The sequence below is a fragment of the Brienomyrus brachyistius genome, chromosome 5 (genome assembly GCF_023856365.1).
Source record: "Brienomyrus brachyistius isolate T26 chromosome 5, BBRACH_0.4, whole genome shotgun sequence".
Taxonomy (NCBI): domain Eukaryota; kingdom Metazoa; phylum Chordata; class Actinopteri; order Osteoglossiformes; family Mormyridae; genus Brienomyrus; species Brienomyrus brachyistius.
In genome coordinates, this window is record NC_064537.1 from 10524969 (window position 1) to 10546647 (window position 21679).

General features: G+C 44.5%; 1 protein-coding gene across 5 annotated transcripts in view; it reads left to right on the forward strand.

Annotated features, from left to right (window-relative positions):
• Nucleotides 1-21679, forward strand: part of pkn1a (protein kinase N1a) — a 33467-nt gene that overhangs the window by 1023 nt on the left and 10765 nt on the right. Inside the window, exons 1-8 of one of the 5 annotated variants that reach the window (XM_049015743.1) lie at nt 13124-13599; nt 16068-16368; nt 16620-16768; nt 16908-17031; nt 18627-18772; nt 19185-19398; nt 20710-20904; nt 21224-21333. In XM_049015743.1, the coding sequence (XP_048871700.1) occupies nt 13522-13599; nt 16068-16368; nt 16620-16768; nt 16908-17031; nt 18627-18772; nt 19185-19398; nt 20710-20904; nt 21224-21333 (1317 nt within the window). In that variant the 5' untranslated portion in view covers nt 13124-13521. Of the gene's footprint in view, nt 1-13123; nt 13600-15500; nt 15741-16067; nt 16369-16619; nt 16769-16907; nt 17032-18626; nt 18773-19184; nt 19399-20709; nt 20905-21223; nt 21334-21679 lie in introns of those variants that run through there. The other 4 variants (XM_049015739.1, XM_049015740.1, XM_049015741.1 and 1 more) reach the window with 4 other exon arrangements.

Below are 21679 nucleotides of genomic sequence, written 5' to 3' on the forward strand. Positions count from 1 at the left end.
ACCACGTGATTATGCCTCTGGTTACCGTTCGCCTTGTAGCACGATCGAAAATGTCATCATATAAATAAAAACAGCATGCCTTTGTGATCTCTTAGGGACCCTGTGCGTTGTATTAGGCGCGCCCGTGACTGGAGAGCTGGTCATGAAATGTCCACCTTTGTGGATGTTAAGCAGTCAGCCTTCACAAAACAGTCGTCTTGCTATACGGTTTTGCCCCTCGTTTTTTTTGAGGGGCGGTATTGTAAAGCCGGCATATACTGGTGAAGTGTTCTTCTTTGGATCAGTTGAACCCATGAATAAAGAGAAACATTTTCGTCTTTTGAAAATGCTCCATGTGTTCCTTTTCCCTTCACAGATTTACAGTTTGTTTTTAGTTCATTGCAACGACAGTTCTGTATTTGATTAAGACCAGACTGAAGTGTTTATAGTTTCAATTCTACAGTTCAGTTGTTGCAGCGGTAGGATAAACGTTATAAATCACATAAAGTTATATTGCTACTGCGAATTAATTTGTTCTTTTAATGAAAGGCTTATAATGACACTGATCAGATCATTTTCTGTATTATTTTAAAAATGTAAGCTATACTGCAGTGCGTATTTAATCTTTTGGCACTTGACTGTTAGATGTGTGTTGTTTCTTTTGGTCACAGTGATGCGCGTAGCGAACCTCAGGAGACTTTTCTCTTCGCTCCCAGCCAAATACGCAGTATGTTTGAGCACTTGCGGTACCCTTGCCATAGCTGGTGTTGGTGATTGTTATAATACTGGACATCACGTGGGCTCAGATGAGATCTGCAGGTTTTCACTTTGTGTGTTCGTAACACTGTGCTGTGGAACTATATTGTAAGTCGTGAAGGCACGTAATTTGCATGTTGGGTGTTAGGATTGGGGCTTAATTAAATGGGATTAGGTTGCACCATTAGGCAGATTCACTCTAGCATTCCGGAAACTGCAATATGGGTGATGTTAAAAATTAAACAGTGCTCATCCACCCGATAGTCACACATCTTCTTACTTGCACTATCCTGGGTGGCAGATCTTGTTTGCTAATATTGGTAATCCTGCAAAAACAACACTGATTGTGAGTTGTGAACAGTTTGTGAAGAAAAAGTAGGGTTTCTAAACTTGAGCTGAAGTATCTGCTTAGGAGATTGATTTTGTCTTCAGAATATGACTAGCTGGTCATTTTGTGCTTTACTTTGCTGAAATTAATTACGCCGCTTCTTTATTCTGCAAAAGAGGAAAACAAGTGACAATTTATTTGTTTGGAAACACTTTGCATATGTTATATGTAATATATTTACTATGTTTAAAATTGAATCACCAATCCATACATAACTCGCTATGAGGGAAGGACATGTAATTGAGAGCTCGTTCATAAACCGATCGTCTTGAATAAACAGTGGGCGGAAACTGTTGTAGATGACGAAATGTTCTGGGCTTGCAACCTTGGTGTTTTTTGTGTTAAATATCTTTCAGTAAAAGTTACTTATTACGCTTTATTGTGTTAATGCATTTTATTTCTTCATTGACTAATCTGAACTGCACATCAGATTTTTGCAGTAGTGCTTTGGTGACTTGCACTTAGTTCTCATACTGTGATGTTACTTTTTAAAAAGCAATCGGGTGAAAAAGTGGAACATAAAATATTTATTCCTTGAGTGTTAGCTTCACCTTACTGCACATTTTGCAGGGGTAATAAGTGAATAGTTTGACACTTTCACATGCTCTTCTGAACAGGACAAAATTCACTCTCACAGAAGTTGTATGCCTGGCCGAAAGGCTTCACTGGTCACACATTGAAAGATGGGAACTGATCCTAACATGTTGACATTTTAAAATGCTTCTGTGCAGCATCTGTTTGCCCTTTTAAGCCCGGGCAGTGTGTACAATGGCTGTGGGTGCAACAAGAAGCAGGCAGCGAGAGGCTAAGTCTCAGGGCGAGGTCAGTGACAGAAAAGGGAACCCTTGTGCTGTCAGACAGGTTATGGGAACAGAGGAGGCCATTATCTCTCTGGTTGGCTCCTCCATTCTTCAGCCTGCACTAGCTGCAAGTGGCTCCAAGGGACCCCTGGGAACCTCACCACAGGCTGTCCGCGGGTGTGCCTTGGTCAGGTTCTGCCAGTGGATCACAGAAGCTTCTTCTGAGCATGTCTTTGTTCTGCTTAGAGGGGAAAGGGGGGGGAGGGGGGGGGGGACAGGAATCAGAACTGCGTCATACATCCTTGAGTGGGTCAAAGGAAAATCAAGAAGGGGCTGCTGGGGGTTATGACATGGGGGGGGGGGCTCATCATAATAGTGTCTGCATTAGTTGTGTTAGCATTTCAACTCGCTAATCCCACTACTTCAGAAAACAGTAGCTGCTGTATGCCTTTGTACATGTCCAATATGCACATGTGCGGTGCTGCATGGTATTATGGCATTTGGAAATTAACCCTCTTGAGATCTGTAGAACTTCTACAACAAGTCTTGTACAAACACAAAATTGAGGAATGTCTAGAATGGTTTATATATTCTTACTACCTAAAAGATTGTGGGTCCACGTTATATTATACTTAATAATATTACATTAGCTTAATTATATTTTGCTTAGATTGTCCTTGGAATTTATTTTATGGTATTCATCTATATTCATCTATGAAATATACTTTTAAAATCTAAATTTACAGTAATGGGTAGGCTTGAGACTATGTTGTAATTCCAGGAAGAACTCTGTTGTCTGGATGAGTGAGGAGTCTAACATGAACAGCAGTAACTATCAACATTTTGAAATGATGCAGTTTAATACAGTGAAACTTTAATATTGTCACTTTGGGGGAAAAAAAGTAGTGTGAGAGTATTGAGCATAAATTTCAGTTATTTTAACGAAAGGTAGCCAATGTATCTGGGAATTTCTTTCCCTTATTTTCTCACTTTTAACCATCTTTAACCATATAAACATTTTATCAGCTTATATATACTCCATCCGTATATCTCTCTCTCCCCCCCACACACAAATTGCTACAGATTTCTGGAACCAGAACCTATTTATAATTTTTTATACTATCCCCCATGGAAAATCCTAGGTAAGCTCCAGCGCTGGGTTTTACTGGCTTGGGTTTACTCTGCACTTTACTGATCATGATCAAAGAAGCATTATGCCGATGACATGGTAGGCGTATTAGCACAATGGTGTCTATTGTTTAGTCTAGTTCAGGTTGAGTTATTTCCTCCTGCAGTTGACCATACAGGACCCGTATTTCTGTGACAGCAGGTGTAGTGGGTAGGAGTCACTACTCACTTTCATTTTCCTTTGGAAACGAGCTCTTGTGTTTTTGCCACAAAGTCCATTTCCTTCACTCCTGATCTGCCCTCAGGGCTAAGTTCCATCCTTCTGTTTTTATCATCTGTTCTACTGTCCACCCCACCTTCAGCCACCTTTCCCCCCCCCACTTGTCGTATTAGCAAGCTCCTTGCTACTTTCCCATTTTTCTTGTGCATTACAGTATTGCTGCCTTATATCTTGGCCCATCCTTACATCAGAGAGACTTAGCACAGCAAAAAGTCAGTGGCAGAGAAGCTGAAAGTAGAGTATCAGCTGCTCCCTGTCATTTCTCGAAAGTTCAACCTAAAACTTTCCCACAATAATAGCACATACACTCTTCCCACAGCTTTTCTTGATCTGGAAATGTCATCCTTATGTGTATTTTCAGGCCAGGAGATCCTTGTTAATGTGGTGTCTTTTGTATTGTAGAAATTTTGTATTTTGACTTTGCTGAATGTGCAGACTTATTTTTGGATTTGCGTTACAGTATGATTCACATAAAGTCTGTTGAAGAGGAACATTTTATTGTGATTAAAACTCTCCAGCCCAATTTAACCTGGCAAACAAACCATTAGTTAAATGTGTACAGCACTGAAATAAATAGCACAGTTATGGTAGTATAGTCTGTGAAGTAAAAGCATTTAGCTGAGCTCACCCAGTCGTCTGGTAAACTGAGTGGTTTGAGCACCAGCTTGTTCTCCGAAGATCCAACTCAGGGACCTACTGGCTGCTGTGTTCCAGCATTCTGTCTAGGTAAACCTTAATGTGGATCCTATCAGGAGAGACTCAAACCAGCCTTACAGCATTTTTGGCTCAGCCCAAACGTGCATAAGGTTTTCATATGAATATGTTCCTCAACCATGCGGTTGTGTTAGTTTAGTGTAGTATCCGGTTTTGTGGATAAGATTTCAAAAGAAATAATTGATCTTGCGCAAATATTTTAGTACTGGCTGAGCCGGTCTGTTTTGGTGTCCCCTGAGACAGAGTGGAAGACTGAAGGATAGATGGGAAATAGTAAGTTGTTAAGAACATCTGAATTTTGTTAACTTGGAGCATTTTTACCATAACAGTCATTAATATTAAGACCCTTTGTTTCAGAAGAGAGATCCGGTGAGATTCATTTATTTGGAGATGCTTAATAAAATTTGAATAATTGAATAACCTTAGGTAAAGTGAAGAATAAAATGATAGAACAGTCATTATAAATGTATGGCTGTATTGTAACAGAAAATCCAAAAGCCTTCAAACTCCAAAGTGTTCTCAGCTGAAATCCTCGTCACTCATATCACTTGGTGTTTTTCCACATTGTTCCCGGGCCTGTGCTGAATGCCTTGATGGTTCATTTACCAAGAATAAGCTTTAAAGCCCTTATTTCCGGTTTTAGCTGTGGCCAAGTATGAGTATGCTGGCAGAGAAAGAAATACGGTTGCTTCTGAGTGTGGATTAGCTGTAGGCTTTCACTGTAGGAGCTTCCAGCCCAGCTAAGATATAAAGACTGGCATGGCTTCAAATGGCTCATGATAATGCCACATGTCTGTCATTTAGTTGGATGATTTCTTTCACTTGTCGTCAAAAAAAATTGACAGTCTTGGCATCATCAGTGATTATAAGACACTGCAGAGTGTCTCATCAGAACCTCTGTGCTAAAAGTTAAGCTCCTAGCTAGCATGTTGTTTCATCCAGACTAGTGTGCTTGAAAAATGCTGTATATTCCAGCAAGGTTCTGGGTGGCAGTTTGGATTTTTGCGAAGGCAGTAGGCTTGTGTGATTTGATGATGTCTGTAATTAGCAGTAACAGGCTGGTAATGGTCAGTATCTGATAGTGACTGACTGGCAATTATCACTTTTGTTGGCTTAGGCTACACGCAAAGCAAGACAACGGAACCATATTATTCCCTTATTAATTTTCTTTAAGCCATTAGTTTTCAGACTCTGGTACTTGGGGTCCATTTTGATTGTAGGGGCAAGGGCTAGTTGTGATACTCACTACCATCCCTTTTCATAGTCCATGGCCCCTTATCCTAATATTATCCTAATATTTTTAAATTAACATCACCCAGACCTAAATGATAGTTTTGAAAATTGTCATTGAGTCAAGGAAAAACTGGTTCAACTAATATCCGTGCTGTAGACATCATGTATGATGACTAAGCATATCTGCATTTATCAGTGATATTATTCTTTACTCCAAGTGAAATTTTATGGGAAGATGGTGTGATACTGGCCGATGAAGAAGGACAGGGATCCAGATATGAGAGCTGCAGCGAGTTTTAATGAAAGCACTGAAGCGCTAGTTCTAAGGGGGAAAAGCAAAGAGAATGGTCGATGTCCGTAAACGTGGGTAAGAAGCCGGGGAATCCGTCCAACAGGAAAACACGGGACAAGAGCACACGGGGAAGCGGGAACAGGACTTGCCGGTCTCAGCAGGGTAGACGGGTCAGGTTCGGGAATGGGTTTGGCAAGAGGACGAGGAGAAGGTAGGGTAAACACACGGGGTAAACGGAACAGGTACGGAAAACCGGGTAGACAAGAGACAAGAGAATTCTTAGTAAGGCTCAAAGACATTGGCTCAATACTTCGCAGCGTCCTCCGGTCTGTCTGTGTCTTTTGACTGCTCGCCACTTAGGATCGCTGCGGCGCCTCTGGTGGACTCCGCCCGTGTGGGCGTGACAGATGGAAGCTATTTAAATATTTTATGCAATAAAATAAGGTGAAGCACAGTGTTTCCGTCTCCATGCATGTATCATTGCTGGGAAATGTACATCTGTTTTCATTAAGAGTAATCTTTCTTGAAAAGACTGTAGTACATAAATGAAATCATACTACATAGGTTCCCACACTCTAATGCCTGGTTGCAGTGGCTAGCCATTCCAGTCTACCAGCCAGATGTAAATTTAATTTCAGAGTAACTGTACCACACAAGAACAATATGGTCTCTTCCTTTGTTTTGAATGTGAATTTTCCTATTTTGGTTTCAGTAGTATAGGTATTAGGTTAAGAATGTTCTGTCTTCATCCTTATCTTCCTGGTTGGACTTTAATTTGAACTCCCTGTCTTGGTGAAGGTTCTGCTAAATTTAGCACCCCCGTTTCTTCATTTATCTTTGAAACCCGCTGCACCAATGTAGTACTGCAGTATCTTATATTCATTAGTTATTGAAATCTATTCAGGCTACTTCATTTTCATTGATGTGTCCATCTGTTTGGATTAATACGCCAAACTCACCTCCTTACATTAGATAGGTGTTTATCTCCTCTCAGCCTCTCTGTCATCATCATTTTCAGTCTGATTAAATCAGTTTGCAAGACCCCCCCCCCCCCCAAGCAGCAGCAGCCATGTGCATTTGGCTTTAATAAGTATAGGAGGTGATTGGCAGGTGGGCCACGCCTGTGTGTGTGTGTGTGTGTGTGTGTGTGTGTGTGTGTGTGTGTGTGTGTGGGTGTGGGGGGGGGGGGGGTACGGGTTCTGGAAAGTCATGACATTGAGTAGTACCACTTGTCCTTTTGTTCTACTGCTATGCATCATTAAGTTGCTCCACTTAGCACAAGCTTTGATTCAGTGTAACGACCAGTACTTGACACTTTTGAATAGATGAGCATTTTTACTGACACTTCCGGTTAACCACTTGAACTGTAACAAATGGGACCATACTGGGACTGTCAGCTGCAGCTTTTTTGGATCATTGTGTACTTTTGCCCCACAGGTTATGACTGGTTACACTTATGTCAGATGAAAACTAGCAGGTGGGTCATGTGGACAGCAGGTCCCACAGCCAGTTGAATTGATGTTTGTATGTCATGATCAGGGAGAATCATCGGGAACTGAATCAGCATCACATGCCAAGCGCAGTAGCATGTACCACAGTAGTATGTACCACTCTGTAGATGCGGACATGGTCCAAGTAGGTGAGTGAGCTGCATGTTTTTTTGCTTAACCAAACTTTGGCCCTTTTAGATTTTTTTATATATATAATATGTGGTTGTGCTGATTGGGCACTTAGTCATGGCAGAACCACAGCCTAGAAGACCAATAGCTTCTATGTCAGGCTCCCTGACTTGTAACTTGATTTGCCATCTTGCAGCGCAGAGTGTTATGCATTTGGTTGCGGCACATTATCCATCATTGCTAACAAGCATTCCACTGTATGTGCAGTGGGCAATGCCAGTAATATAAATACAATGCAATCCTAGGGACTTGCTTGCTCTTTCCCTCTGTCTCCAGGGAGGCTGGACCTTGGTATAATAAGAGCATTCATGTTGATTCGCTCTGCTCCAGCTGTAGTCAGATAGCAAATACATCCCATGACCCCCCCCCCCCACCGCCCCCAGGTTTCCACTCATATTATTCTGGAGTTTTAATATAGTTCTGCATTTTACTTATTTGGAACCATCTGCTCCTTTTCCTGATATACTACATACCTGATGTTATGGCATGTCTTAAGACTCCATGGCTGGTTGACGTTACAGTCTCAGAATGTTAACGGCTGGTGTGTTTGCACTATTGCTTCATTTGTTTGTGCCTGAGCAGCTCTGATCCAGTTTGTGTTTACACGGTGTAATTTGTGGTTTGTTTGTGTACGTCTTAAAAGGATGCATAAATGTGTATGTATGTAAGAATACAGGGCCTGGTGTCATTCAGTTTTGTTCAGCTTTGATTTTAATATGTTAGGTGTTGGTGTACGTCATGTAGCTGAGGGAGAACACATGCTAAAATCAGTTTTCAAACCCCCTCTTTCTCATTCTCAGAGTCACTGTCTTTGTCCCAGAACTCCCAGCCAAAATAAAGACCCCTGTTCCCCTCCCCCCCTCTGCTGTCTGCTAGGGACACTGGATCATGGTGTAGGGTTACTGGTCAGTAACGTGTCTGTGCTTCACATCTTGTGCTGGAAACAAGCGCTGTGACACTTAAAAACATGGTGGGAAAATGCTATATTCTGTTTCTGTCAGTGCTGGTTCTCATCTGACCTGAACTGGACTTGTCTGACCTCTCATTTTTTCCCCTTGTATTTATTCAAGTCATCCTACTATCTCTGCTCACAAAACCTCTAGCTTGTCACGTGCTGGCCGGGGCATGGCTGTCTGCTTCAGCTCTGCTCTTCTTCTCTCTGCTCCTTCTCCCCCCTCCCTTTATGATCCCATCCCTAGTTCCAAATCTGTACCTCTCAAATCCCAGGAAACCATCTGCAAAGAATAGAAAATGGAAAAATGAAAATGGGAGGCTTGTTGACAGGAAGGAAGATGGCATTAACAAGCATAGTTGCGGGGGGGGGTTGTAGAGTAGCAGTGAAGGTAGGGCTAAGTGAGCTGACCTTGTGACCTAATAGCATTAAAGTTATTCCCCAAACCCAGAGAATATTAGCATTGGGGAAAAAGGCACTTGACCTGGTTTGTTAAATATAAATGATTAAATGTACATTCCCTGTGCTATGCAAGCCCAGAGTGGATGGATATACTTTTACTGTACATTTGTGAAGTTCTTATTTCACCTCGGTTTTTCCCTCTGCTTGCTGGAAGTTGTTTTGATACAACAGTGGAAAGCGAGCCAGGCAGGAGTTGATGATGGATCATTAGGTGTGGTGCTGGTAACAGTGATTCAGAAGCAATGAGGGTGAATACTGATGCAAGGTTATCCTGGGGAAGCCTTACTCCCATTCTTCTCTGGCATAAGTAAAACAGCATGTTGCTTAGAGTTGTCTGCCACAAAGTGCCTGGCACTTGATGATGTCATCAAAGTGGAATTTTTGGAATTCCCTTAGGTACAGTTGGGGATGCCGCCCTTTGATAAGCTGGATGCAGTTGTGATTAGCTGGAGGCCTCTCTGTTTCCAGATACTGCTCCCTGAGACAAGTGAGTTGCATCTTGGTCCAAGGTTCCTCCTTCAACTCCTCGGGTTCCGAACTACAGGGGCTGTAACCCTCATTAGAAGCTATATTGCAAGCATAGCTTAACAACTCTCTGCTGCCTCATCCAAGCAGAAAGGCCCCAAAATGCTGTTGAACATCATACAAATCAGTGAATTTATCTGTTATACCTCAGCTTAGCATATTAGTGGCCTCTTCTGTTGACTGTAAACAAACAGGCTGCGCCAAGGCATGAGAAGGGGGAAGAGGCACTTGGCATTCACTGTTTGTCACCTCAACCCAGTGCCACAAATGCCTAAAGTCCAAATCCCAGACTGAATGGAGCTATGTGGAGAAAAGTTAGTGTGAGCAGAATGCACAGAAGCAATGTTTGGTCTTTCTAACTGCCTGTAGTTCTTTGTCCATTTCTTGTTGGTACCCAGTACTAGCATGACAGAAAAACCATAAAAATTTTCTACTGAATCTTGCATTTTTCTTTTTCAGTTTTAATTATTAAGGGGTTTTATGCCTTTGTATTAGGTTAAAATGGAAATCCTCAATACTGATGTCGTTATTCCAGTTTCTCAACTCCAGATTCATTCAAAGTAAAATTTGCATTAAAATTTTTGTGTTGGGTTTCAGTTGCTTTTTTGAGGTTCCCTATGTAAATTGATGGAGGCCTCACTCATACAATGGGTTCTGTAGATCACACTACATTATGCATCTGAACTAAGTCATTAGTGGACTTTGAAGGACAGTTTCATAGTGACAGAATAGGGTTGGTATTGTTCTGTTGCCAGTGATGGTTCAAGTTTCCCAAGGGTTCACGGTCACTGCATCAGTGCCTCAACCCCAGGGGTTGGTTAGATTTTGGTGGGTTGCCTTTCCTCCACTTGTCTACTATTGGTATTTAGCATTCCCAGTTCTCCTGCTGTGCTAGTCAAACTGCTGCGATGTGACACCTGTGGGAACAATACTCTACCCTACTGCTTGTTGTTTGCTCCACTAACATTGAATAAATGTATACATGTTTGTCAGCTGATTAATTTGTTCAGCCATTACCCTATAAGGGATGGCCTGTATAGAGGTTGGGTGACTATGTGTGATACAGGGTCAGTCTTGGCCCCAGTTTGTAACTTTACCTGCACAAGGAGTGTTCCCAGGAGGCCTGTGTGACCAGGGAACTGTTGCTATGTGGAGGAAGCCCAGCTGAGTGTAGTTACCCGAATAGTCGTTATGCTGTGGTGCATATCTTATCTTATATTATCTTATTATGACAGAGGGGACTGTTTTACTTACTATTATGTTATTACTTAATAATACTTGATAAGGTTTCTACCTTGTACACTGAACGGTACTGAATTTTTATAGGTGCACCGCAGCAGAATTGTGTTTTCTTGTTTTGTCCTGGACTTTGCCCTGGTATAGTATTTAGAACATTGTTTTGTTCTCTCTGATTTTGAGCTGCACGTGAGATTTGAGCTTATACTTCTGTATATAGCTCATGTTTCTGAAAAGCCTGCAATTCTAACCCCAGTTCTTTCCAAATGTAACTTTCAATCAAATTACAGTTTTACAGTTATGTGTCGAAACAACAGTGTATTCAGCATTTTCTGGAAGTATTAACATTGCATGAAAATGGGTTACTAATCAAATTACCCCTAACACTTTCATTAGCATGTTGTAAAAACCTTTATTGTTAATGTTGCCATAATTCTTTCTTGAGGCACCAAACTAACTATGTGCAGATTGTCATCGCCAGTTTTCTTTGTGTGTGCAGGCTGCTAAAAAGGACATCTCATTTTGTGGTATTTGTAATTTATTTTAGGTTTTATTTGCGGAAATCAAAATGATAAAATCAGACTCATAATTGTTAACTTGAGGTATAAGGAACTATTAACCCTGAGTTCCCTGTATTCTGTATTCAATCCTGTATTCAAACATTTGCAAATAATGTCCTTTAGTTCTGAACAGGAGAAAGATTCTGTGTAACACCTGCCTCCATTAAATATTCTGTCGTTTTTTTTGCTGCAGTGGTAGGATTTTCATATCCAGTCATTCAGCATCATTCTGTGTGGAAGCCATGCAAAATACACCATTGTGGTGTTGTACACAACCAGGGAATGTTCTCATGCAAATTACTAGTATGCAGAATGTACCAGTTGTATATAGTTGCCATTGATTTTTATTTATGTCAGTCTTTAGGTCAGATGGTGATTATGACAGCTTCATCACGGCAGGGTGGCTTTAAGCTGATCTGGGAACAGATGCATAAATATGTGGCAAGAAGTTTCCTCAAAGTAACTGAATTGGACACGGTATCTCTATTTATAGACGCAGCCACGTCAACACGACATTAAATCTTTATTAAGGGTTAGCATTCTAGGCTTGGGCCTCCTGGAGGAGAGGAGCATTCATTCGACACTGCTTTTGGTACTCTTTAGGTGTGTGAATAAAGGTGTCAGAATTGATGCATGTGTTCATTTGGTGGTTTGTCACTTGTTTGCCTTGGTGCTAGTATATACCAGCTGACTAGCTGTCAGTTAGTATCGCTATTGGCTCTTTGGTGGCCTTGTTCTCGTTGGATGATTACTTTTGGTTTTGGGTGGATACACACATGATTGTGTAAATATAGCATTTCCTTTAAAAACACCTTCTGCTTCTATAAGCTGACTCATGTTTAAATGTGCTGACGTGTCTCCCTGCAGGACAACCGTGGGCTTCAAAGTGCCCACATCATTCTGAGGACAGACATGTGGTTGTACATTTATTTGGTATACATGCGTACAGTTACGTATGGGAATGTTCTTGATGGTTTAGGAGCAGCACTTCTGGATTGTGCATCTGCAGCTTAAATATGCGGATGAGTCCAATGCCTTGACCACTGTGGCACGGGCTGTCTACAGCAAAGAGTGGCAGAGTACAATTGGGGTTTTGTGAAGGAATTAAGCAAAGCTTTTTTTGCTTTTGTTTTCATTTTCATTACTTATCTGTTCATGCATACATGAAAAAATATCCCCTCTTTGCCTGGGTTTCTTCTTTGCTAGAGTTCAGTCTTCTGAACTTTCAAAATGTAATGTGCATTTATGTTTGTGCACGTGGCTTGTGTGTTTCTGGCCTGTTTCCACTGCTTTGCACCAACCTTGTAGCTAAAGAATCATAAGCCCGGGAACCCACTGAGTGAAGCGAGATTGTCTCCTTGACGAGGAGGGCCCTCCCCCCAGTCTGACTGACACACAAAAGATCCACAGAAGGATTCAGCTGATAAAGCAAACGTGGGCGTTAAGTGACGGGCGGCTTTGCTGGAAATGGACTAATTGAGTCTCTGGTGGGGGGGGTGGTGTGTATGCTGCATAACTGGATCCCTCCCTAGAAATTAGCAGGACTGTGAAGGCTGTAATGCCTGTGACACAGATTTCCCCTGCGGAGTAGCAAAACTGGGACGTGATTGTACAGAGTTAGGAACTGGGATAGAGGGCAAAAGGTGATTGATACATTTTCAAATCCAGGAAGATGTTCGACTTTTTAACATTTTTATGAAATATGCTTTACCTTAAAGATATTGGTAGATGACCAGTAATAATGATTTTTAAGCTGTTTTTCTTGGTTTGGATAAAAGTTCATCAAGCAAGTAATACATTTTGAAATTAGAATAAGATGGTAATGAAGGCCTTTATAGCACAGCAGCAGCCCTTCAGCATCTCCTGCTTATTATACTCAAGGTTCTATCAGCCAAATTCCTCTCCTCTTTCCATCTGTGTTGCTTTGTTTGTACCTCATGCTACTCTCCTGCTCCATCTAGCTTAAAATACAGATAGTTGCTCCCCCATAATGTGTGCTGCCTATGACCTGTGTTTACACATGTACGCAACACAGTGGAGAGGAGGGCAGTGGTCCCTTAATATTAATGACGTTTCATGAATTCCCATTCTGGGTGGGGGGGCTGGGGGAGCGTTGAAGTTTGCCAGTGTGTTGCTGCTGAGACAGAGCCAACGACAGGAAGGAAGTTGCGCGACTGCAATTTCTCACTCACAAAAGCTGTGCCTGTCTCTCCCGCTGTTTATATCTGTGTCTGAGTTCGCCTCTCTGTCTTGCACACACTCTCTCTCTCACAGCTGCTGAAGTACAGGAAGTCGCGGGGTGTGGCCCAGTGCACTGTTCTGTTGCTCTGCTCTGGTTCCCCACACATCACAGGATTCGCGGGGATTTCTTTCCTGTCTTTTTTTTATTATTATTCCCTCCCTCTGGGCAGCAGGAAGGTCATTGTGGACTCCAGGAGCAGGAAATAAGGAGTTTTTTGGGGAGAGGAACACTTTGGCAACGGTCGAGTGCATCGACAAGGGAAAGGGGGGGGGGGGGCATTTGGGGGTGGGGAACCATGGCCAGCGAGGGATCGGTGTCAGAGGGTCCGGGTGAGCAGACCGAGGACAACAGTCACGCTGACCTAGAGGTAGTGGTAGGCCCCCAGGGGGATCGCCTGTGTCTGTCTGGACCACAGCTCCTTCATGTGCTTACCTTCTTCATCCTGCTCTACTTCCTCTGCAGAGAGTCCTTTCAGTTTGTTTGTCTTGTCACTAAAAATGTTTTGGGGGCCAGGGGGACTTCATATATATGTTTTTGTTAGTTCTCCAAGATCAGGGTGTTGTTTTCTCTCTTCCACTTGTTTCCCGTCATGTGACTGCTTCTCTCTTGCTTGCCTTGTTCTGTCTCTAGTTTTCTCATTAGACTATTTTGCCATTAATGGCGCACCCTTGCAGCCACCCAGCTCCTTCGGTAACATACTCATCTTGGCTGTGTGTGCATAGTGCTCATACCCATGTATGTTTAAAAGTATGAGTTTTTTTTTAAGTGTCAGATCTTTCTCTCCCCTAAAATGTTAATATGGATTTTATTTCATTAAAAAAAAAAGTTTTATACAAAGCAAGCACAAAAAAATCGAAACAATAGTACTAAGAAAGTCAACCCTTTTTATGCTGTTACTTCTGTGTTCTGGGCTGAAATGGAAAAAAGGGTAGAAAACAGCAGAAACTAGGCTGTATTTGACACTTCCGCCTGTCTGCTGTCCTTCCGTCTCTGGCTTGTCAGTATCATGTCTCCCTCTCACATGGTTTGAGCAATATTGCCTTTTTGTAGGTGCTCCATCTGCCTCATAAGTCAGACTGGCTGGGCTGGAGGGGGGTGTTCATACACCCAGAGCATTTACCCGTTTTGCCTGAGGACCTTCCCAACCGTGACGTGTATCACCAGGGTGCGACATGTCACCCTAGAGCAACTTGGGCTTTGCCTACAAATGTATCCTTAGGAAATCCCCACCTAAAATGGTATTACTAATGCAGCAGGCATGTTTTGTTCATGATCTGCTATTTGTTAAGTGACACGTGAATAACCTTCCATGTGGAATACAGCAGCCATGGGACTGCTGAGCATGACTGTCTCTCTGTGCACATTTAGCCAGGTCTCCACTGGCTTGCTGAGGGCTGTTTTACACAGAGACTCCCTCACCTCCTGTGCCCTACCGATCGCAACGCTCTGTTGACACAGTCCGTACAGGCCCCGCAACCACATTTCTGTTGTAGCTATGGTGACCGGCTCAGGTTGAGAGAGCATGGCGGTGCTTCAGACCGTACACATGACTGTCTTCAGCCGTAAATCGATCTCCATCTCACCTAAAGGTGGTGTAATGTTTCCTGATCCTCTTCCCATCAATTTTTCTAGGGCTTCAGAGATACTTCAGGTCTTATTTTGGTAGCTTCTGATTGGATAGTCGCTGTCCATTTGTTTTGACAGTTTCAAGTGACTGTGGCAGGTGTGGTCGCTGCCTGGGTCATCCCGTTGACTGTGCATTCAGTGGCTCACATGGGTGTGTGACTCGTCATTAACAAACCAGTCTGCCTTGGTGTGCCAGGTGCTGATTTTTTTATGTGGCCAGATAGGCTGAGTCGTTGTGGTATTTTGTGCCACATAAGTAACCAGTAATGCAGACTTTTACAGGAAGTGGATTTATAGGTAGGTAGTGTACTAGATGTCGTATCAGTTTTTCAAAGCTCGGCATCACAAAGTAAACTTTCTTGTTTTGATTCCTTTTATTTCTCCTGCCTGCGTGTATCGGATGAATTGCACAAGCGAGCAATTTGCTCTGTTCAAGTGCCTCCCTACCCATCTCCCAGCAACCTCCTCTTTCCTTATCATACGCCGAGTCTGTTCTCCTTTTCCTGTAACATGAGTCAACGTCTGTTCGCGCCAGTCTTTAAAAGCACGGAAACCCCCCCCCACCACCACCACCACCACCACCCCCCACGGTAATCCGTGTTGTGTCGCTCAGCAGGGCCATAAGGAAGGTGCTCCGCCCCCATAATCCCACCCCCCCACGAGTCGCCGCGTCATCAGAGTTACACAGGAAACAGGAAACCTCTGAGGCCCACGCTCTGGCGGACATCCTCAAACGGCACTGCCTCTGTTCTTCTGCCTGCTGTGTGGCTCCCCTTCTGTCTGTCTGATCCCCTTCTCTTGTCATCTCCCTTGACTACGTGGACGCTGCTCTGCCATCATCGGGGAGCCATGTGCTGGCACGGGGAGGGATGGCCCTCCCTGGAAGAGGTGACCTGTCCCTGGTTCATCTCGGCAGCTTTTATTTTCACCTGTGGTTCATATACGCCCGTACGCGGCACCCTTGTTGACGCTGCTGGCTCGGGAGTAGAGAACCTGCAGAGAGGTTGGCCTGCCTCTGTTCCCGATACCTCAGAGGAAGCCAACTGCCTCCCTTGCGTGTTTCTACTTGTTGATGTCATTGTCTAGTTCTGCCTTCGGGGCACGTCTCTCTTTTTTTCTTGCTTGGCTGTTATATCTGACTGCTCCATTTGAGCCCACGTATCTCCTTTCTCATCTCGTCTCTCATCCCCTGCCCCCCCCCCCCCCTTCCGTTAGAGTGACCCAGATGGGCTGTCAGTGCTGGAGCAGCTGGGTCTGGACCACAGCTCTGACTTATCGGACAGCAGCGTGCAGCAGAGGCTGGACAAGCAGCGGGAGCGCATCCGGCGTGAGATCCGCAAGGAGCTGAAGATCAAGGAGGGTGCTGAGAAGCTGCGGCGTGCCACCACCGACAAGCGCAGCGCCGTGCAGGTGGACAGCCAGCTGCGCACCTCCAACAAGCGCCTGGACACCCTGCACACCCAGCTGCAGGAGCTGGATGCTCACATCGTCGTCAAGCACCCCGATGATATCCGCGGTGAGGGGACGGGGACAATCGGGGTCAGGGCTGGAAAAATGCCTCTTCTGGCAGCAAGAGCTGCTGTAGATGTAGGAGAAGAATGTGACTGGAATTTCTTCTGCATATGTAGAGTTTAATACACAGCAGAATGTATTATTGCAGATCATTCTTGTTTCTATTAAGAAATGTTAATGACTTTAAATATAAGTTCTAATATTAAACCATATTGCAAATTCTAAAGCTACCACTGGTTTTTCCACTGCCACCAGATGAAGCCCCACAATCCCCTGGGGCTGTCAGCCAGCCGTCAGCCAACCAAGAACGAATTGCAGCCCTGCAGCGTCAGCTCAACATCGAGCTCAAAGTCAAGCAGGGAGCCGAGAACATGATCCCCATCTATGCCAGTGGCTCCACCAAGGTACCAGTCACCCATTTTCCATTAAATATCTACCTGAATATATGATGCTGTGTTTCTGCCAGCTGGCCCAACCTTACATGCTTTCACCCCTCCTGCCACACTTAAACATTAACCCACGCCGGATTTTCCCCCCTCTCAGGACAAGAAGTTGCTGCAGACGGCTCAGCAAATGCTGCAGGACAGTAAAACAAAGATCGACATCATTCGCATGCAGATCCGCAAGGCCATTCAGGCCACAGAGCAGCAGACAGAGGACGTGCAAGGTAAGCCTCTCTGACTGGCCCATACGGCTGTTTCTTTGTTGCCTGAATAACCTCTTTATAGTGGTTTAACCACAGTCTCTCTTTCTCAGTGTTCTACAACATAACCATGCTGTCTGTCTCTCTCCGCTCGGGTTCCTGGTTTCCTCTCAACATGCAGTTTCTCTTTTCCTCTCCGACCTCGCTGCTTCCTCTGCATCAGTGTTTTCCAGCCTGGTCCTCAGGTTTTTGCAAAAATGTGCAATCTGGCAGGGAGCTGGGAGGGAGCAAAAACATGGACTGTCTGGGGGTCTCTGAGGACCGGGTTGGGAAACGCTGCTTTACATCACCAAGTTTGACCCCTGCCGTGCTTGAACTGCTGGTGCAATCTGACCAGCATTCAGGCACGCCTGCACAGCTCTGAATCACAGTGACGGCAGCTTGCACCTCATTCCTCTTGTGCAGCCGGTTATGAACTACCTTATGCAGACAGAAGTACAGCACCTGTTAGTATCTTTCCATGGCAATGGGGGCTTCTCTTGCCACCTCTGGTTGGACATTCAGCAGAGTGTGTAGATTTATTTATCTGATGTTGGAGGTGGCCAGTCAGTCAATGGCGCTGAAAATGGCAGAGCACAGCGGCTCGGGCACAAGGCCTTTGGAGACGTGGCTTAAGCAGGTGTAAGGAAGGAATCGGAGGAACGAAAATGAACAAAATGAAATTGGACTGTGGGAGTCAAAGCAGTAAAAAGATTAAGGGAATGTAAGGCTGTAATGTCAGAGTCTTTGAACGATGCACTTGGTCAGTATTTTCTGCTAGACACCGATTGTTGTTACTATTTTAATATTATTGCTCATAAGAGTAAAGGCAATTACAGAGTGGTCAGTAATGGGCTTCTCTAGCTTGTGTGCCGGTTTGATTCCACCAGGTTTTAAATTTCTGGAAAAACATTTTCCTAGAATTGTCTTTTTGGGTTTTCCCCCCTTGTCTGTCTGAGGCCTTGTCTCGAGGGTCATCCCACGCCCTTTCCCGTGTTCTCCCTCCCTAACGCTCTGTAGCCTTATTAGGAGATAAGTCGGCAACTTTGCGTAAAGCACACATCTTTATGGTTCATAAATGTTATGCTCTGAGTTAGTCTGACTCTTACCTTAAGCTCCTTGTTCATCCCCCACCATTCTGTAGTGTGGGTGCTGAGTTTTTAAAATGTGTGCGTTAGCCCTTTGAAAAGTAGTATGTAATGTAATTATAGACCTCCTCTACACTGTGTTCCCCCCATCTGATATAAGGTAAATACAGGCCTTGGGTTCCGACTTCCCTTCTTTTAGGCAGGAGTGCAACAACTTGCGGGTCTCATTGAATTATAGCTCACTGTGTTTTTTTTCTTATTGTAGTAACATGCTGTTTAAATCCTGCAGCGATGTATCTGCCCATTTTTTCCCTGCCTTTTGTTTCAGGTTTTTAGTTTAGACTTTGTTGTCTTTTTTTCTAAATAGACCCAATTCAGAATTCTTCTGCAGTGCTGTACCCACGAGCTGGCAAAAAAATGAGCATACCCACATTGCAGTAACGCGTGGTGCTCAGTCACCTGTTCCATCTTTCACACGCCCTTGTGCCACAGGGAAGCCCGACCTGTGCGGCGTAGAGCTGCGTATAGAGGAGCTGCGACACCATTACCGCGTGGAACATGCTGTGGCGGAGGGGGCCAAAAACGTTCAGCGCCTACTGGGTGCCTCCAAGATTCAGGACAAAAAAGCCATATTGGAGGTCAGGGGTCACCCGCTAACACGCTGCAGACGTCCTTTCAGCAGCTTGCCTTGCAGACCACTAAGATCATGTGCACAGCACTGCCATTTAATTAGGTGACTGCGTAAGCTGTTTAAGTGGACAAGGTGAATGGTTTTTGTGAAACCAGCAACATGGTAGCATAATATTCAGCCACCAATAGCAGACAGCAGGGAGTAGTAATGTGAACTTTTTGCACAACTATTAGATCGTGTTTGTTTGGAAGGGGTATGTTCTTCATTTATGACCTGTAATTTTAGAAATCATATAATTAGTGCAGTAAAGGCAGAACATAGATCATGTGAATGTTACTTAAGCTTGTGGTGGGGCAACAGGTGGAGATTTAAAATGACAAACCTCAGCACCCCCCTCCCATTCCCCGTCGGTGCTGCAGGCTCAGTCCCGCCTGAGTGAATCATCCCAGCGGCTGGACCTTCTGCGAGACTCCCTGGACCGGCGACTAGCAGAGCTGCCTGAGGATCACCCCAAGGCCTGCCTCATCAAGGAGGAGCTGGTGTTGGCCTCTTCCCCTGCCTTTAGCTCCCGCCACGGCGCCCCCTATGTGCACAACCAGTACAGCACTCTCAGCAAGCCCTCCCCACTGACAGGTAGCTCAGTTACCACCTGCCCCATCATCTAAGGTCAGCCGATACGGTACAGTGGTCTTCATTGATTCAGCTGAAGCTTTGAGGTTTGTTTGGCATGAAAACTCATGAAAAGGGTGTTGGATTGTGACTCTTTGCTATTTTTAGGAGATTGTGTTACAGTGTTGTTCTACTGGAATGTTGTTAGATTAACAATCCATATCTGCCACAGTCAGTTTAACTATGAGGGCCGCACCATTCTGCATGGGCAGACAAGGTTTCAGCTACAGCCTTCATCATATCTCAACAATTAAACCCTGTAATGTAAGAAATCCAAAAACTTATGGAGGATAATGCATTGTGGTTGCCTCAAGGGACAAACTGGCTGGTCAGGAGGAGCACATGAAGCCATGTAGTTTAACGCTTGGTCAGATATGACTTGCTAACATGGCTTAAGATTTAAATGAAAGAGCTAAGCAGCTACTTCTATGGTTGCCTGATAACAGTAATGAGACCCATTTAATCTCCTGTCAGATTCTTTTGACAAGGGTTTACCACTTTCTGACTTGCCGTGTTTACCCATGTATGTGATCATCCTTTCGGTTGATGAGATCAGACCTGTTGTGGTGTCTTTCTCACGAGACCTTCAGTCCAGCCACTGCCTTTGTATTCCTTCTTTGGAGAATCTGCCTGTCAGCTTTGCGAAGAGCATCTCAGGTTTCGAGATTCCCCTGAAAAATCGGGTCCATATATCGGTTTGTGTTACAGCTGCATCCCTTGATCTCCCAATGACATGCCAGCTGAGCTGACAGCAGTTCCATTTGGAACCAGTTAATATCCACTTTTTTTATCCTGGAATTTTAACTAGAGAAACAATATATAGCCATTAGGTTCAGCAGTGCAGTGTACGTTCTGATTCAGTGCCGAATCCCCCACACTCGCTATGTTCTGCGAAGGCAGCTGCACAGTAAAAACTGCCTTTGGGCAGTTATCATTTTAGATATCGTAATCTGTCCGTCTCTGCATGGCGTGCTTGGGCGCCAGCAAGCCTGTCACAGCCAAGGAACTCGATGGGGATGGTGCTTATGTTGTTAAGGCAACGTTATCCATGTCTTGCTAAAATGTCTGCTTAAGGACATTAAAATGCGTGCTTATTGACACTCTGCATCTTGTTCATGTTGAACAGAACGTGCAACTTTATGTCATTTGCTAGAAGCAAGTCATAGCCGGAATACTTAAGAGCAATTATTGTCAGTTCCACAGTGTACAAATAGGAGGCTGCTATTTAGTATGAAAATGAAGCAGTCCTTCACCACCCTGCTGTGCGTCTCTCAGGGACATTACAGGTACAGCTACAGGGTTGCGTGGGGCTGCTTGAGGTGGTGCCCGGGAGGAGCCGCGGGACGCCAGTCGTGTTGCCTTGCTACAGTCCTGGGGAAGGCCGCTCCTTTATGCGTGGCAGCAAGGGTCTCTATGGCCGCAGTGGCAGCGTTAGCGGCAAGGCGCCCAGCAAGACAGACGATCTGTCCTGTGAGTGTGACTCCCTGTATGTTTCTAATGTACATTTGTGTGTAAAGTGTTCAGAATCAGATGGCTGACAAACGGAGCAGTATGCATTGTGTTTGGGAGGTTCGTGTGAGTGTAAATAAAGATGAGTGTGTGTTATGTAAATATTGTCTAGTTGTATGTTTACACAAGTACCCAGGCTTCACTGTGAAGCATAGCAGAAGGGTGTGCGTATGTGTTAGTGTGTGCTGTGTGTATGGTATAAGCTGTGCATGTACTGTGTATATGTAAAACATCTCTGTGGTGGAGGGATGTATGTGTGATGTGTGTATGTATTTCGTAGCGGAGGTGAGCGCAGTGCTGAAGCTGGAGAACGCCGTGGTGGGTCAGACTGCCTGGAAGACCGTAGGGGAGCAGGCCTGGAACCAGACCTTCACTCTGGAGTTAGAGAGGGTGAGACCTTCTGGAGTGGTCCTGTGGGACAGCAGAGGGCCCCCAGCTGAGTGTACTTTCACGTCACCCGCAGCCCACGTCTGATGTATAAGAGCCTGGGGTGACGGGATGATATTGCAGGAAGAGAAATGCCAACGTACACTTGATGGGGTCCTAAACACAAGCCACGTACCCTGCTCCCTGGTCCGTTCAGGTTGGGGAGCATACACTGGTACAGTGCATTGTCGCGCCCACTACACGACGAAACGCCTTGAACTCTCAGATGGAGATTCCACAGGCCAACATGCAATCCAATACCACCCTCCGGGAAATCTCATCTCTCTTTCGCAGCCAAGTGTTACGGTGG